Source organism: Pseudophryne corroboree, chromosome 2, assembly GCF_028390025.1.
Source record: "Pseudophryne corroboree isolate aPseCor3 chromosome 2, aPseCor3.hap2, whole genome shotgun sequence".
NCBI lineage: Eukaryota > Metazoa > Chordata > Amphibia > Anura > Myobatrachidae > Pseudophryne > Pseudophryne corroboree.
This window is the reverse complement of record NC_086445.1, coordinates 210,562,530-210,578,227: the sequence shown is the minus strand read 5'-3', so window position 1 is coordinate 210,578,227 and position 15,698 is coordinate 210,562,530. Positions and strand designations below refer to the sequence as shown.

At 43.4% G+C, this 15,698-nt stretch overlaps 1 protein-coding gene across 1 annotated transcript in view; it reads right to left on the bottom strand.

Moving 5' to 3' along the window:
• Window positions 1-705: 705 nt before the first annotated feature.
• BIN2 (bridging integrator 2) overlaps window positions 706-15,698 on the bottom strand; it is a 183,260-nt gene continuing 168,267 nt past the window's right edge. The window contains exons 10-11 of the mRNA XM_063952273.1: window positions 5,171-6,324; window positions 706-1,958 (exon numbers count right to left, since the gene is read on the bottom strand). Coding sequence (XP_063808343.1) covers window positions 1,900-1,958; window positions 5,171-6,324 — 1,213 coding nt within the window. The 3' untranslated portion in view covers window positions 706-1,899. The remainder of the gene's footprint in view (window positions 1,959-5,170; window positions 6,325-15,698) is intronic.

The following is a 15,698-nucleotide window of genomic DNA, read 5'->3' as shown; positions in this document are numbered from 1 at the left end:
GCGCCCCCCCCCCAGCGCCCTGCACCCTCAGTGACTGCGTGTGAAGTGTGCTGAGAGGAAAATGGCGCACAGCTGCAGTGCTGTGCGCTACCTTTAGAAGACTGCAGGAGTCTTCAGCCGCCGATTCTGGACCTCTTCTTACTTCAGCATCTGCAAGGGGGCCGGCGGCGCGGCTCCGGTGACCATCCAGGCTGTACCTGTGATCGTCCCTCTGGAGCTGATGTCCAGTAGCCAAGAAGCCAATCCATCCTGCACGCAGGTGAGTTCACTTCTTCTCCCCTCTGTCCCTCGTTGCAGTGATCCTGTTGCCAGCAGGAATCACTGTAAAATAAAAAACCTAAGCTAAACTTTCTCTAAGCAGCTCTTTATGAGAGCCACCTAGAATTGCACCCTTCTCGGCCGGGCACAAAAATCTAACTGGAGTCTGGAGGAGGGTCATAGGGGGAGGAGCCAGTGCACACCACCTGATCTGGAAAAGCTTTACTTTTTGTGCCCTGTCTCCTGCGGAGCCGCTATTCCCCATGGTCCTTTCAGGAACCCCAGCATCCACTAGGACGATAGAGAAAATATATATTTCTGTATTGTACAAATAATAATTTTTCCTCCTTATATATATTATGCTAATAAGAAATAAAGGTTACGTTTTAATCATATACATCATATCTTTACATCACATTTTTTCTAAATTTATTTAAAAGAGTGCTCCAAAAAGGAATTCTTTATGGGGCTAGTCCCCAAAAAAAGCAGATCATGTGATCTCCCAGCACCGCCCACGCCGTGTGACCGCCGACGTCACCAACCCGGCATGTGTGACACTATGGGGGCAGTATGTGTGTATTGCTATGGGGGCAGTGTGTGTGTGTGTGTGTGTGTGTGTGTGTGTGTGTGTGTGTGTGAGAGAGAGAGAGAAACTGCATGCAGTTGGGGAAGGGAGGACCCAAACTGATGGTCTAAATCTGGCTCTGGATGTGGGTACAGGGAATTGCTGTTGCAGGGTGAGGAGGCACACACACATCAGACATAACCAGGGGGATGGTCCTGACAAGAGGCCCCCCCCTATCTTAAGTACCCCAGGCCCCCCAAAGGCTTAATCCGGCCCTGTCTCCCGGAATACAATAAGCAAAAGTAATTGAGTAAGACACATGGTTTAGACACTCTGAAATATCAGAGCCTCAATACAAGTGGGTCAATCTTCAGCATTAACATAAAGAAGTTATAGATTTTCAAACAACACTATTTGCAGTCAGTGGATGTTAATAAAGAAGGTAAATATGTAGAATGATGCTATCCTTCTGAAAAGGAGATATTAATTGTGTTGTAAACATGTACAGTGACATATTGGGGGTCATTCCGAGTTGTCCGCTCGTTGCCGATTTTTGCAACGGAGTGATTAAGGTAAATATGCGCATGGTATGCAGCGCGCATGCGCTAAGTATTTTAGCACAAAACTTAGTAGATTTACTCACGTCCGATCGAAGAATTTTCATTGAAGTGATTGGAGTGTGATTGACAGGAAGTGGGTGTTTCTGGGCGGAAACTGACAGTTTTCTGGGAGTGTGCGGAAAAACGCAGGCGTGCCAGGATAAAACGCGGGAGTATCTGGAGAAACGGGGGAGTGGCTGGCCAAACGCAGGACGTGTTTGTGACATCAAACCAGGAACGAAACGGGCTGAGCTGATCGCAGTGCAGGAGTAAGTCTCGAGCTACTCAGAAACTGCTAAGAATTATTTATTCGCAATTCTGCTACTCTTTCGTTCGCTATTCTGCTATGCTAAGATACACTCCCAGAGGGCGGCGGCCTAGCGTGTGCAATGCTGCTAAAATCTGCTAGCGAGCGAACAACTCGGAATGATGGCCATTGTTCCTTGGCTTATGTGGAGTAATTTATGTCCACATTAGCTACAGTTTTGAATCCTGTGTCTGTGTAGACATTGGTACGATCACTTGGTTTTCACAACCTGCATAAGATAAAGACAATGTTAATTTAAATAATAATAAAAAACAAACAAACAAACAAACAAACAAGAAAACAAAACACAAGCATAACAAATAGTAATTGAACATTTCCTTTATAGAGATGTTAAATACAGGTAGTGGACAAAAAACAACAATACACACAGGGCCAGATGTATCATTGCTTGGAAATTGATAAAATGGAGAGTGAAAAAGTATCAGCCAATCAGCTCCTAACTGCCATTTTTCAAACACATCCTGTGACATGGCAGTTAGGAGCTGATTGGCTGGCACTTTTTCTTTCTCCATTTTATCACTCTCCAAGCGATGATGCATCTAGCCCGCATGTGCAGCTGATATGGTCTTTATGGGGTATATTTACTAAAGTGCAGGTTTTCAGAAGTGGAGATGTTGCCCGCAGCAACCAATCAGATTCTCCATATCATTTATCTAGCACCTTCTAAAAATTAATAGCTAGAATCTGTTTGGTTGCTATGGGCAACATCTCGACTTGTAAAATCCTGCACTTTAGTAAATACACCCAGAAGTTTGTAATTGTGCAAGTGGCAAACAGCACCATTTTTACACAAGAGTCTTTCAACAACTGACCTGACATACATGTTAATTGGTGATAAAAAAAACAATGGGTCAAATGTAATAGAGTGAGAGTTTCAGAAATTGAGAGATTTGGTAAGGTTTTTCAGTTTTTTTTAAAGTGGCAATCATTTACACTGCAAAACCAGGTTGATCTTGCTGTGTAAATGATTGCCACTTTAAAAAAACTGCAAAACCTTACCAAATCTCTCACTTTCTGAAACTCTCACTCTATTACATCTTTGGTGTTGTTTAGTAGTGAATTGATTAACATTGACTTTGCCTTCAAAGGTAATGATTATACTCAAATCATGCCATGAATGCGCTAGACATGCACTGGTCAACGGTGAGAATGTCAACCATACTATCTAACCATAACCGCAGCCCAACCCTAATGCTCATAATGCATTTTGAACACGTCAACATTTTGTCAGTGTCGACACTATGAACGAATTTATCGACATTCTGAATCATTCAACACTACAGTATTGACATTCTGAATATCAATGATATGACTGTCAGTCAACACCATAGAATTGTAATTCCCTGTTCAGTGCATTGTCTGTGGTCTTTGCACCACTGAACCCACAAATGTTAATTGCTAGAAGTGGCGGAGCAGCCTCCCACCCCAGCACAGCATACAGCGGCAGTCTCTGCTTTCTCGAGTGTTACGGTGTTACCCCGAGGCTGGTGTGTACTCTACTCCCGGTGCCTGCCAGGACACGGCCTCCATGGTCTTACCCATGTCCCACAATTTGGAGAAATAGTTTGACCAACCGATTACCATTTGGAGTGAAGCTTTCTATGAAAACCCTAAAGATACCTTTATAGGAGTACGCACATGTATATTGAAGTAAGCAAGAAAGTGAGCATCCCTCGTTTATGATCGACACATCTTTCGGGTGACCCTTGAATATTTCCAAAAAGACACCAAGGAGGGGAGACTTTATATCCTATAGTCCCTCTATATGACTCTCATTATCTCATAAAGAACTTACTACATATTGGATATTTTTCCATTTTGTTTTTCTCCATTTATGTACTATCATGTTGGAGAAAACTCCGGAAGAAATCTAACAGAGACATTACGACCTCTTGGGAACAAATCGGTCTGAGATATTTCTTTTTTATCTATCCAGTGTTGAAGCGCAATTTGTATATAATTTCTTGTATTGTATTATTGTTCATTTTCCGGTCGATAACTCCGGAGCATATACATATTTGCAGCATCTACACTTCCAGCGCAGGGGAATATTTCCCCCTTGTTTCCTCTGCTTTCTCCCTGCCCTGATGTGCTGCACACCTACACTCTGCTGTTAGAGCCACCCATGCAGTGACAGCTGTAGGCAGGAGGGTAGTGTTACGGGAGGTGATCATCACGATGCCCCCTCTCCCCTTGTTCCGCCGCTGTTTGCTAGTTGTGCCGAGAAGTTGGAAACATAGAGGTAATAATGTGACCGTATAGTATAGTATATGGTGACTTTAACTAAAACAAAATGCTCAGTTCCAGATGCCCTACCTTTAGAGCCTGGCCCTGGCCCCAAAATGGTCAGCTGCATCGCCTCTCCAGGCTTCTCTTGGAGAGGAGCAACTAAAAGTCAGCAAGTATGCTTCATAGATAGGGGAAAACTAATGAAAATCCTATTGCTATTTTCGCCAGGGATGCTGCTTTTCTACATTTGATAAATAGAGCCATTGTGGTAAATTTACTAAGATGGGTCTTCTATTTAAGATGGGATGTTGCCCATAGCAACCAATCAGATTCCAGGTATTATCTTCTAGAACATGCTTGGCCAACCTGTGGCTCTCCAGCTGTTGTAAAACTACATGTCCCATCATGCCTTGCCACAACTTTGCCATAAGGGAATGCTAACATTGAGGCAGGGCATGCTGGGATGTGCAGTTTCACAACATCTGGAGAGCCCAAGGTTGGCCAGGCCTGTTCTAGAAGGTGCTAGATAAATGAGAAGTAGAATCTGATTGGTTGCTATGGGCAACATCCCATCTTAAATAGAACTCCCATCTTAGTAAATTTACCCCATTGTTTCTCCGGTTTTTAGTGAAAGTTTCACCACAATTTTTTGTTCTGAACGCTTATACTAAAGTATATATAGTTCTTACCATGAATCTTAATATACTGCAGTATTTCCATTTCAGTTTCACTTTAAAGAACTATAATAATTTTATGTTTTTTATCAATACTAGTTTTGTTTTTTTTAATCTGCAATGTGTTTTTTTGTTTGTTAATGAAGTGATTGGTAGCACCATCGCCCTATGGCAGGTGCTGTTTCTCCATTTGACTAGGGCCTTCTACGCCTGCATTGTGCATCACCACCCAGTAATGGCCGTCTCTTTTCCTCAGTATTTCTGATACCGTGCGTCTCAGTTGCACCAGCACCTTTGTGTAACTCGTGCTGTAGGGATTTTTAGGAACTTTCGTGCTTGTGCAATTGCAAATAAATGCTCAACTATGTGAACATTGCCCTTACATGTGATTTGTGTGTGGCTCTGAATCGGGCCCTAAATAAGAATGGTTGTGTATTCAGTTTGTATAAGATGAAAAATATAATTTGTAAGAAGATGCCTAATATAGATCTGTAATAAAAACAATACCGGAATATACCTGAATCATTCTGCTGCCTCCCAATCAGTACGTCAGTACCAACATTTGGTTGTGGATTCATTTCTTCAGGTGCTTGTGGTGTGGTGCAAGTAGCCGTATGGCCGACAGAGTCATTGTCTTCAGGTATACCTTTAGATTCTGATGAAACTGCAGTGTTGGAGCGTTGCATTCTGTTATCCTGAGATTTATGCTCCTCTTTGTCCCCTGTGCCCTTTTGCGTTCCTGATCTGGAATTAGCCTGTGTTCTATCATCTGAATCATTTTGTGTTATGTCCTCTGTGTCTTCCTGGCAATTGTCACTGAAAGACTCTTGTGAATTGTTCTTTGAATCCTCTGTAGTTGCATCTCCTGACTTGTCTGGGGTTCTATCACTGGATTCTACCATGTCCTGCATGCCTCCCATATCCTGGTGCACCATTTCAGCCTCTGATGGATATTTTGCATAAACTTGTGTTGTATTTTGTAAATTATCCTGCGGTGCATGCACTGAGCTCACTTGGTTTACATCATTTGAATGATGCTGTATACTTTTTCCGGTGTCTTTGGCTGTTGTGTCTCCAGCGTCCAGCTGTATTGTATCACCTGGACCTGCAGGTGCATGTTCATCTGCAACCGTTTCAATGCAGCGACCTGAATCTCCCAATGTACTGTCTTCAGTTCCACTTTGGCTTTGTGTTGTTATTATATCTGCATTTTCCAGTATCATTTTATCTGACTCCTTGTCTTCAGTAATTCCAGTACTATGCTGCGACACTTCTTCAGTGTCTGTGAAATCCTCACAAGCAGCATTTCTTTTTTCTAATTCAGTTGTTGTATTTTCCTCAGAGTACATCTCCTCTTTACATTCAGTTGTGTTGATCTGTACAAATCCCTCTGAATTCTCACTTTCAGATTCCTCCAATTGTTTCCCACAAACATCATCCGGATGAACTGGTGATACATCATGCACTACCTCCTCAGATAATGTACAAGAAAGGCCATCTATGGAGGGATCGTGTGGCTCACTGGCAGTGGAGGATAGGGAACTCTCCTCACACTTCTGATCTATGGACTCTTTTCCAGTAGTTGTAGTGTTTGTCCCAGGGTCTACTGAAGCCATGAAAAACGAATTGGTAGAACTTATGGGAGATGAGATCACCAGAGAATTTCTTTTACTGAAAAGTACAATATTTATATTAGCCAAAAAATGAATACTTGTCAGGAAATGAAGACAGGAAGAATATTTACAAGTACTAAAAGTGATCAAATATTAAGTATCTTCTTCAAGAAGAGGACTTTTTTTCCCATATTTGGGGACAATAAAGCTTATTTAGAAACTCTAATTACATGTGTGGGCAAATAATTTTTCTAATACAACCAATTATTATGGATGTGAAAAAGCATCTAGTCTAAGCCTGGAGACCACTGCTGTATTTTATTCATGTATATTGGGGTCGGTATATCAACTGTATTTTCCCTGTTTCGCACAAAAGAAAAAGCAGGGGGCGCAGATACAGTTTTTCTATTAAGATCACTTTTTGAATAAGCATTTCAGTAGCTATCAGACAAACAGCTAATTGTAATAGCCTCCGAGTTCCGGAGGTGCGGGAATTTTGTGCAAGTCTGACCATTTTTTTTTAAGCAGCAATAATTTACAAGGCAAACTCAACCTGGTTTTACCATGACTGCTGCTTTAAAAAAATGGGCAGACTCGCACAAAATTCCCGCACCTCCGGAACTCGGAGTCTATTACACTTAGCAGCATCTCTTCAAAACCAAGTCTAATGGCCCGTACACACTGGACGATATATCGGCCGTTCTATTGAACGGCCGATATATCGTGGGTCCGTCGACCAGTGGGTACGGGCGATATGTCTGTGAAATCCGTCGTTCACAGCCATATTGCGTCGGCACTGCAGCACAGCCGACGGCCAATATATCTACCGACTCCGGAGCAGCGCTGTAGCCCCCTCTTCCCCTGACCCCGGTTGCGGTTATGTGACCGGGGAGCAGGAGGTCAGCGCTGCACCGGGAGCTGTCAGGAGCCAGCACCCGGTGCAGCATCAGAAGCCCCGATAAGCCGCTGCTCGTACCGGCTTATCAGGGCTAATAGGATAGCCCCCGGTGGGACAATTAGCTCCGGTAATTGGATATCCAACTAAAACTTTTTAAAAAATCACTAAAGGTTGTTTCTAATAAGTAGGCGATGCAAGGATAGGGAGTTTGTGGGTTACATAGTACTAATACACTTCAGGCTAGCAGGGTGTAATACCAGGCACCCTGCTGGCCTTATGCATGGCCCGTGGGGCAGCTATCATGCCGCCCTCAGTTACTTGAATCCAAGGCGCTGGAACTGCTTGTGCCCCCATCCCTATGGTCCTGGTAAATCCTATTTGGAAATGTAGATATATCTATCAATAGGTGGCACAGATCCCTGGATCCCAACTCTCTCGGGGGGCCCCCTAGCTTTGGTTACAACTGCAGTGCAAAAGTGCACCTCAAGCTGTAAAAATTGAACAGAAGAGGAATCCGAGGTGGGGGATGGGGCTACATGGCACTGTGCTTTCTCTTCAGTGCACTTCTAGCACCATGTGAAAGGAGGGGAAGAGACAGGACAGTGTAAGAGGGAGGAGGGGGGACACTCACCATCTATATAGTATGTATATGTGCATAAGTGATATGTATGTGTGTGACTATACTGTATATCTGCATGTGTATATCAGGGACGTGCAGTCAGGGGAGGCAGGGGAGGCAGAGCCTCACCTGTCATGCTCCCTGTCATATTTTACAGTTTTGACTATAAAAATGATTGGAATAACACAAAGAAGATGCTTATAACTTCTAAGCATATTCTTTGTATTATTGCAAACATTTTATAGATAAAACTGGCCAGAGTTACAGGGAGAGACAGAGATGAGGCAGCCAGAGCTGAGCCTCATCTCACACACTGTCAGAGCCTGCCTGTACAGCGTGGATGGGCTACACAGCAGCCAATCATGCTGCTTAGAAAGGAGAAATGGGAGGCATGCCTCAGTGTGGCGGCGTACTTGTGCTCTGATGGGCAGCTCGGATTGGTCATGTGACCATTCCAGAAAGTGCAGGAACACAGACACCGAGCTGAGCAGCGTGACAGGGGAGGAGGGAGATGGGAATCTGAAGTGCCAGCAGCAGCCACCCGTGCACAGTGACTGGGCTGAGTAGCAGTGTGTGCATACCCTCCAACTGTACCTTTTTAGCAGGTACAGTACCTTTTTTTATGGTCTGTACCGATTTTTGGCTCTCCAAACTTCCATTGAAAGTATAGGGAAAGGGGCGTGGTTACCCGCAACCACGCCCTCTTTTCTAATTTGTACCGATTTTTATGTGTAAAATGTTGGAGGATATGTGTGTGTGTTCTGTAGTGAGTGTGGGGACAGGATTGTATATGTGTGTGTGGCATCTGTAGTGAGTGTGGGGACAGGATTGTATATGTGTGTGTGGCATCTGTAGTGAGTGTGGGGACAGGATTGTATATGTGTGTGTGGCATCTGTAGTGAGTGTGGGGACAGGATTGTATGTGTGTGTGTGTGTGTGGCATCTGTAGTGAGTGTTTGTGTATGTGTGTGTATGTGTGTGTGTGGCATCTGTAGTGAGTGTGGGGCAGGATTGTGTGTGTGTGTGTGTGTATGTATGTGTGTGTGTGTATATCACCTGTAGTGAGTGTGGGGAGAGGATTGTATGTGTGTGTGTGTGTGTGTGTGTGTGTGTGTGGCATCTGTAGTGAGTGTGGGGACAGGATTGTATGTGTGTGTGTGTGTGGCATCTGTAGTGAGTGTTTGTGTATGTGTGTGTGTGTGTGTGTGTTTGGCATCTGTTGGGAGTGTGGGCACAGGACTCCGTGTGTGTGTGTGTGTGTGTGTGCGCACCATGCAGCGGGGGAGCCAGTGTCAGAACTGGTGGGTGGCAGCGCAAGGGAGGGCGTGATCGCTCCCCTTCCTTTTATCACTATAGAGAGGACTGGCCACTGCTGAGCTGCCTGTCACTCCAGCACACGCCAGCATCTGCTGGACTGGGAGAGAGGCTGCTGCAGTGGTGGCCAGTCCTCTCTCTCCCCACCCGACATGCGTCTGTAAGCAACAAGGAAGGGGGAAGGCAGCTGGACCAGGGCCCCTCCAATGGGCCCGAGCCAGGTAGAGAGTACCATCCACCCCCTCTCGGCGCCACTGTGTGTGTGTGGCATTTGTAGTGAGTGTGGGGACAGGGCTCTGTGTGAGTGTGAGTGTGTATGTGTGTGTGGCATCTGTAGTGAGTGTGGGACGGGTGTGTGTGTTACATTGAATAGGAGATCACAGACTCCCAGCACCCAGACCCACCCCCATGTGTGCCTCACCAGCCTCTGACCTCACCGCACGTCACTGGTGTATATGTACATGTATATGACTGTGTGGGACAGTATGTATATTTGTGTATAAGTGTGTGACCTGGTTTTACCTTGTAAATGATTGCCGATTTAAAATTATGGTCATTCTCACCCAAAGTCCCATAGCTCTATCAACTTGGACTTACATTTACCCCAATATATGTGTATTTGACTGTACATAGATATATATATATATGTGTATTTGTGTGATCTGTTGTGTCATTGTCTATATGTATACAGTATATCTTTTTGTATTAATGTGTGACTATGTGTGTGACAGTTTATAACTGTAACATAGTAACATAGGGCCTAGTTCAGAGTTGATCACAGCAGCAAATTTGTTAGCAGTTGGGCAAAACCATGGCCCTCATTCCGACTTGATCGTAGCTGTGATAAGCGGCGATGCTTTTGTACTTGTTGAGTAATTCCCGGCCAGCGCAGCTCCTGCGGGTGACCGGGAGTTGCTCATCGCTGCCCCTGGTCGCAGCGGCTGCGTGTAACATCAGGCAGCCGTTGCGGCCCGCCCCCACACGATCCGGCCACGCCTGCGTTGGCCGGACCGCGCCCCCCAAAACGGTGGCCAAACGCCGCCGTGCCGCCCCCTCCGCCCAGCGACCGCCTCTGCCTGTCAATCAAGCAGAGGCGATCGCTAGGGAACGACGGCCTGCGGCATGTTATATCTGCCCCCCCCTCCCTGCAGTGCACATGGTTTTGCCCAGCTGCTAACAAATTTGCTGCTGCGATCAACTCTGAATTACCCATGTGCACTGCAGGGGCGGCAGATTTTACATGTGCAGAGTGAGTTAGATTTGGGTGTGGTGTGTTCAAACTGAAATCTAAATTGCAGTGTAAAAATAAAGCAGCCAGTATTCACCCTGCACAGAAACAAAATAACCACCCAAATCTAACTCTCTCTGCAAATGTTATATCTGCCACACCTGCAGTGCACATGGTTTTGCCCAATTGCTAACAAACTTGCTGCTGCGATCAACTCAGAATTACCCCCATGGTGTTGCCCAACTGCTAATTTGCTGCTGCAATCAACTCTGAATTATCCCCATAGTTAACATACCCTCCAACATTTTACACAGAAAAATCGGTACAAACCCGAAAAAGGGGCGTGGTCGCGTGTAAAGGGGGCGTGGCCACGCCCCTTTTCCTATACTTTCAATGGAAGTTTGGAGAGGCAAAAATCGGTACAGACCATGAAAAAAAGGTACTGTACCTATTAAAAAGGTACAGTTGGAGGGTATGAGTTAATGAGGCTGAAAAGAGGCAAAATGCCCATCGGGTTCAACCTGTATTCTGTATTAAGCTGTGCATATTATAATGTACGTGGTGAAGTAATGGTTTAGTACCAATTAACAACTATAATTCGTATCACTCCCAGATATTTAATGTCAATATATTAAATGCCACAGCCTAGGGATACTTTTCTCAGTTAGAAATTTGTCCAATCCGTTTTTAAATGCATTTACAGAGTCCGCCATTACCACCTTCTACTGCAGGGAGTTCCAAATCTTTATTGCCCTTACTGTGAAGAACCCTTTCCTACGTTGTGTACAGAATTTTCTCTTCTCTAGCCTATAAGATATTAATAATGTCTCCTCTTAGACGCCTCTTTTCTAGTGTATACATATTTAACCTAATAAGTCTTTCCTCGTACTCTAGTGCCTCAAACCCTTTAATCCAGGCATGTCCAAACTGCGGCCATCCAGCTGTTGAGAAACTACACATCCCAGCATGCCCTGACACAGCTTTAGCATTCTCTGACAGCAAAACTGTGTCAGGGCATGCTGGAATATGTAGTTTCACAACAGCTGGAGGGCCGCAGTTTGGACATGCCTGCCCTTTCGAGTTCCCTGATATCTTTTTTATAATGTGGTGCCCAAAATTGAACACAATATTCCAGGTGCGGATGTACCAACGATTTGTACAGCGGCAGCATTACATTCTCGCCCCTTGTCTCAATACCCGGTTTTATGCACGCTAGCACCTTACTTGCCTTCTTTGCTGGAATTTTACATTGTGTACTGTTATTAAGCCTATTATCTATGAGCACCCCCAAATCTTTTTCCACTACTGTTACCCACATATTTTCCCCATTTAATGTGTAGGATGCAAGTTTGTTTTTTTGTTTTTTATCCCAAAATGCATAACTTTGCATTTTTCTATATTGAACCTAATTCTCCATTTAGACGCGCAGGTTTCAAGTTTAAATAAGTCATTCTGTAGAGACTCTACATCGACTTCCGAATGAATTACCTTACACAGTTTAGTATCATCTGCAAAGATTGAGACTGTGCATTTCAGGCCTATTCCTAGATCATTAATACATATATTGAACAGTAGCGGGCCGAGTACAGACCCTTGTGGTATTCCGCTGACTACTGGTGCCCAGCTGGAGAACATCCCATTGACCACTATTCATTGTACCCTGTTATCCAGCCAATTACTTATCCATGTACAAATAGTTTTTCCTATGCCAAGCTCCCTTAATTTGATGAACAGTCTCCTGTGAGGCACTGTATCGAAGGCTTTTGCAAAATCTAAATAGACCACATCCACTGCTTTTCCTTGGTCAAGATTAATGCTCACTTCCTCATAGAAGCTAATTAAGTTAGTTTGACATGATCTGTCCCTCACAAACCCATGCTGACTCTTGCTAATAATCTTAGTAGTCTGCAGATAATCCTCTATGCTATCCTTCAAAATTCCTTTCAATATTTTACCCACTATAGAGGTCAAACAAACTGGTCTATAGTTGCCAGGATGATTTTTTGTTCCCTTTTTAAATAATGGCACTACCTCAGCTATACGCCAATCCTTCGGTACCATGCCTGATCTAATTGAACTATAGAAAATCAAGTATAGGGTTCTTGCAAGCTGTAACCTAAGCTTCATAAGAACCCTCGGGTGAAAACCATCTGGGCCAGGTGATTTATTAATCTTTATGTTGCTTAGTCTCTCCAGGACTACTTCCTCACTGATTTACTGTCGTTGTGCACTACTATCACCGTCTGATCCTCCCTGGTGAACACTGATGAAAAAAATTGTTCAGTATTTCCGCTTTTATTTTGTTATCGTTTATCAAGGCTCCCAGTTCATCTTTTAATGGGTCTACGTTCTCCCTTTTTAACCTTTTGCTGTATATGTATTTATAAAACTTTTTAGGATTGCTTTTACTCTCTATAGCGATTTGCTTTTCGTTTACAATTTTAGCTGCTCATTACTTTTTTGAATCTTTTATTACATTCCTTGTAGTACTGGAATGACTCCTCCCCTCCATTAGATTTAAATGCTTTGAAAGCACGCCTCTTTTTAGCCATTTCTTCTTTGAACTACTTATTAAGCCATATTGGTTTGAGTTTAGTACTCCTGCGTTTCTGCCCATGGGAATGAATCTGTGAATATTGCTATTGAGCAACGCTTTTAAAGCATCCCACATTTCTGTAGAGTCTTTACCATGAAACAAAACTTCCCAGTCAATGTCGTTTAGTGCTCGTCTCAGCATATTGAAGTTAGCTTTCCAAAGTTTAATGTTTTGGTTGATCCCTTATAGCTATGTTTCTTGAAACTGATGTCGAATGTGATCATTTAGTGATCACTGTTTCCCAAGGTTTCCCCAACTTTTGTGATTGATTTAATGTCCACATTATTGGTAATAACTAGGTCCAGAATAGTTTTACCTCTAGTTGGGTCGTCAACTAATTGAGACAAGTAGTGATCCTTTAACGTATCTAAGAACCTGTTGCCCCTAGCTTTTACATATGAATCGTTACTCCAATTTATATCAGCATAGTTAAAATCCCCGATCACTAGGATGTCCCCCATTCCCGCAGCTTTTTCAGTTTGCTGCAAGAGTTGTTCCTCCTCATGTATGTGTAACACTCACTAAATGGTGTAAGAGAATGCAGTGAAATCCAGCCAATCCTTACCAGACCTAGATCATGCAGTCGTCTTTGTGATCCTTTTGAGATGACAGAGAGGTAAGGAGGTCTACTCTTTGTTGTAAGGAATAATTGCAAATGTCTTTAAAAAGGTTTATCTTCATTTAATAAGAAAGTACCACCGCTCAGTTTGGAGCAACTGCAATAACCACTTTACATCAATATGTATATGTGCTAACTAATCATATTTAAAAAGAATACACATTAACAAAAGAATTGCATTTGATAATTACAGATCTATTTATGCATTCTATGCATTTTGACACTTCATAAAACATCAAATAAATATAATAGAGGAAACAGCTCCTGTATGTCCCTGCATCCTTTTCCTCCTCTAACTAATAACAGGGTTAATGTCATTAAAATATAGCAGTCCTATGTGTATGTGGTTTTAAAACTTTAAGTTACCCACTGAAAATATGCCTCAGCATCATAACTATATGCATGCATCTAAATACACTTATAAGCGAATAATCCCATGTACCCTAACTCCAGGCTATTCCTGGTAGTCCCTCCTGGCCAGGATATTGTTGGTGCACTTTCTAAAGAGTGAACGAATGAGCTGAATGTTATTTTGCCAAGTTTGTAAATCCACTAGAAAATTAGTTAGTTTTAAGGGTTCTGCAGTCTGGCTGTAAGGAAAGTTCACTGAGCCATGACCTGTTGTTTTGAGTCATGCTCTCTCCTGCTTGTTATATGAAATAGAGACAGGGCATACAGTAATCAGGGTTACTTTGCTGTCCCATATGTTGAGAGTCGATTTCTAGCTATTCCCCTATCATTTTCCTTTTGTTTTGATGTTGCAACACAGTTAATAGGCTTTGGAGGCAGTATTATGCAGATGGAGTAAATAGGGAGAAGCCGCTCTAAGAGGCCTCTGCTAGTCCTTCCTTTTGAAGCTTTAGACAGTTTTGACTGACGCGTTAGGTTAATACTGTTCCCCTACCATATACAGTAGCCAGGTGTTATGTGAGTAAATCATTAATGGCCAGTCAGTCTCTTAACAAGCATGATGCTATTTAGCACTTGTTCAATTGAGGGCTAGCTGTCTAGCTAGGGCAGAGGGGGATATTGTTCTGCTCTACACCTGCTGCTAATAGTGTCATGCAGCATTTGTAGCCATATTGGTATCAGTGCTGGGCCGCATAACTTAGGCTGTGCGAAAGTGAGGTACATCACCCACCTCACCGCTGCTCTCTCCTTCACTCAGGTCCCTGGACAGCTGCTGCTTTACTCCGTCCCTCCAGGCTGTCATTAACAGTATCCGATTGCAATGGTTACTGGGGACTAGCCTCAAGTGTCTTTTACACCCATAATATGTGCGTCTCCCATAGCCTCCTGTACTCTGTCCCCCTGCCAGCACACCAGACCTCTTGTTAGAGGGCAGCAAGGATCCTGCTCCCTGGACCGTTACCTCAGCTCTCCCAACTGTCAGTCAGAACTTTTATTTATAACCTCTGGCCAAGTTGCCGGATCTATCTCGCCTGCAGCGTGTGCAGGTTCAAATCCTTCCTCTCACCAACTGTCCTCTGTAGTGTCCTTGCGCAGTCAGAGACACATGAGAGCTCATTTAGCCCTGTGACTGTGGCAATACTGTTACTGAAAGCTCTACCAGTAAATATGATGGCACAGCATAAATTAATATACGTTTTATATACAGCAGGACGCAACATGTAGGTACACCGAGGGTCTGAGGTACCACATACTAGCCCACTAGAAATATGCGTGTCCTCACGCATTTACCATGTTATGAATTAATACTTATTTTTGTAAGGATCAAGTACATTCATCCACTTTATATCATGACCTTCCATTAGTTGTAATCACTAATACATAACATACCCCTCCTCCCCTTTGGGTAGCCCTATCCCTCCTGAAAAGAGAATATCCCTTTAAATTTGTAACCCAGTCGTCCCACCATGTCTCTGTAATACCTATAATATCATACTGATTCTTTGATATAAGACATTCCAATTCCCCCATTTTATCTGATAGGCTTCTTGCGTTCGCAAGCATACATTTTAGCTTATTATTTCCCTTGCCCGTTTGTTTTAATAGTATCCTATTATTTACAAGATTCTTTCTAGAATTACACTTACCAACTGTTATTCTCCTCCCTCCCTTTCTACCCCATCATACTTAATACAGCCTTCCTTACTACTATCTCTGTTTGACCTATTAAGTCTTTCTAAACTCCCCT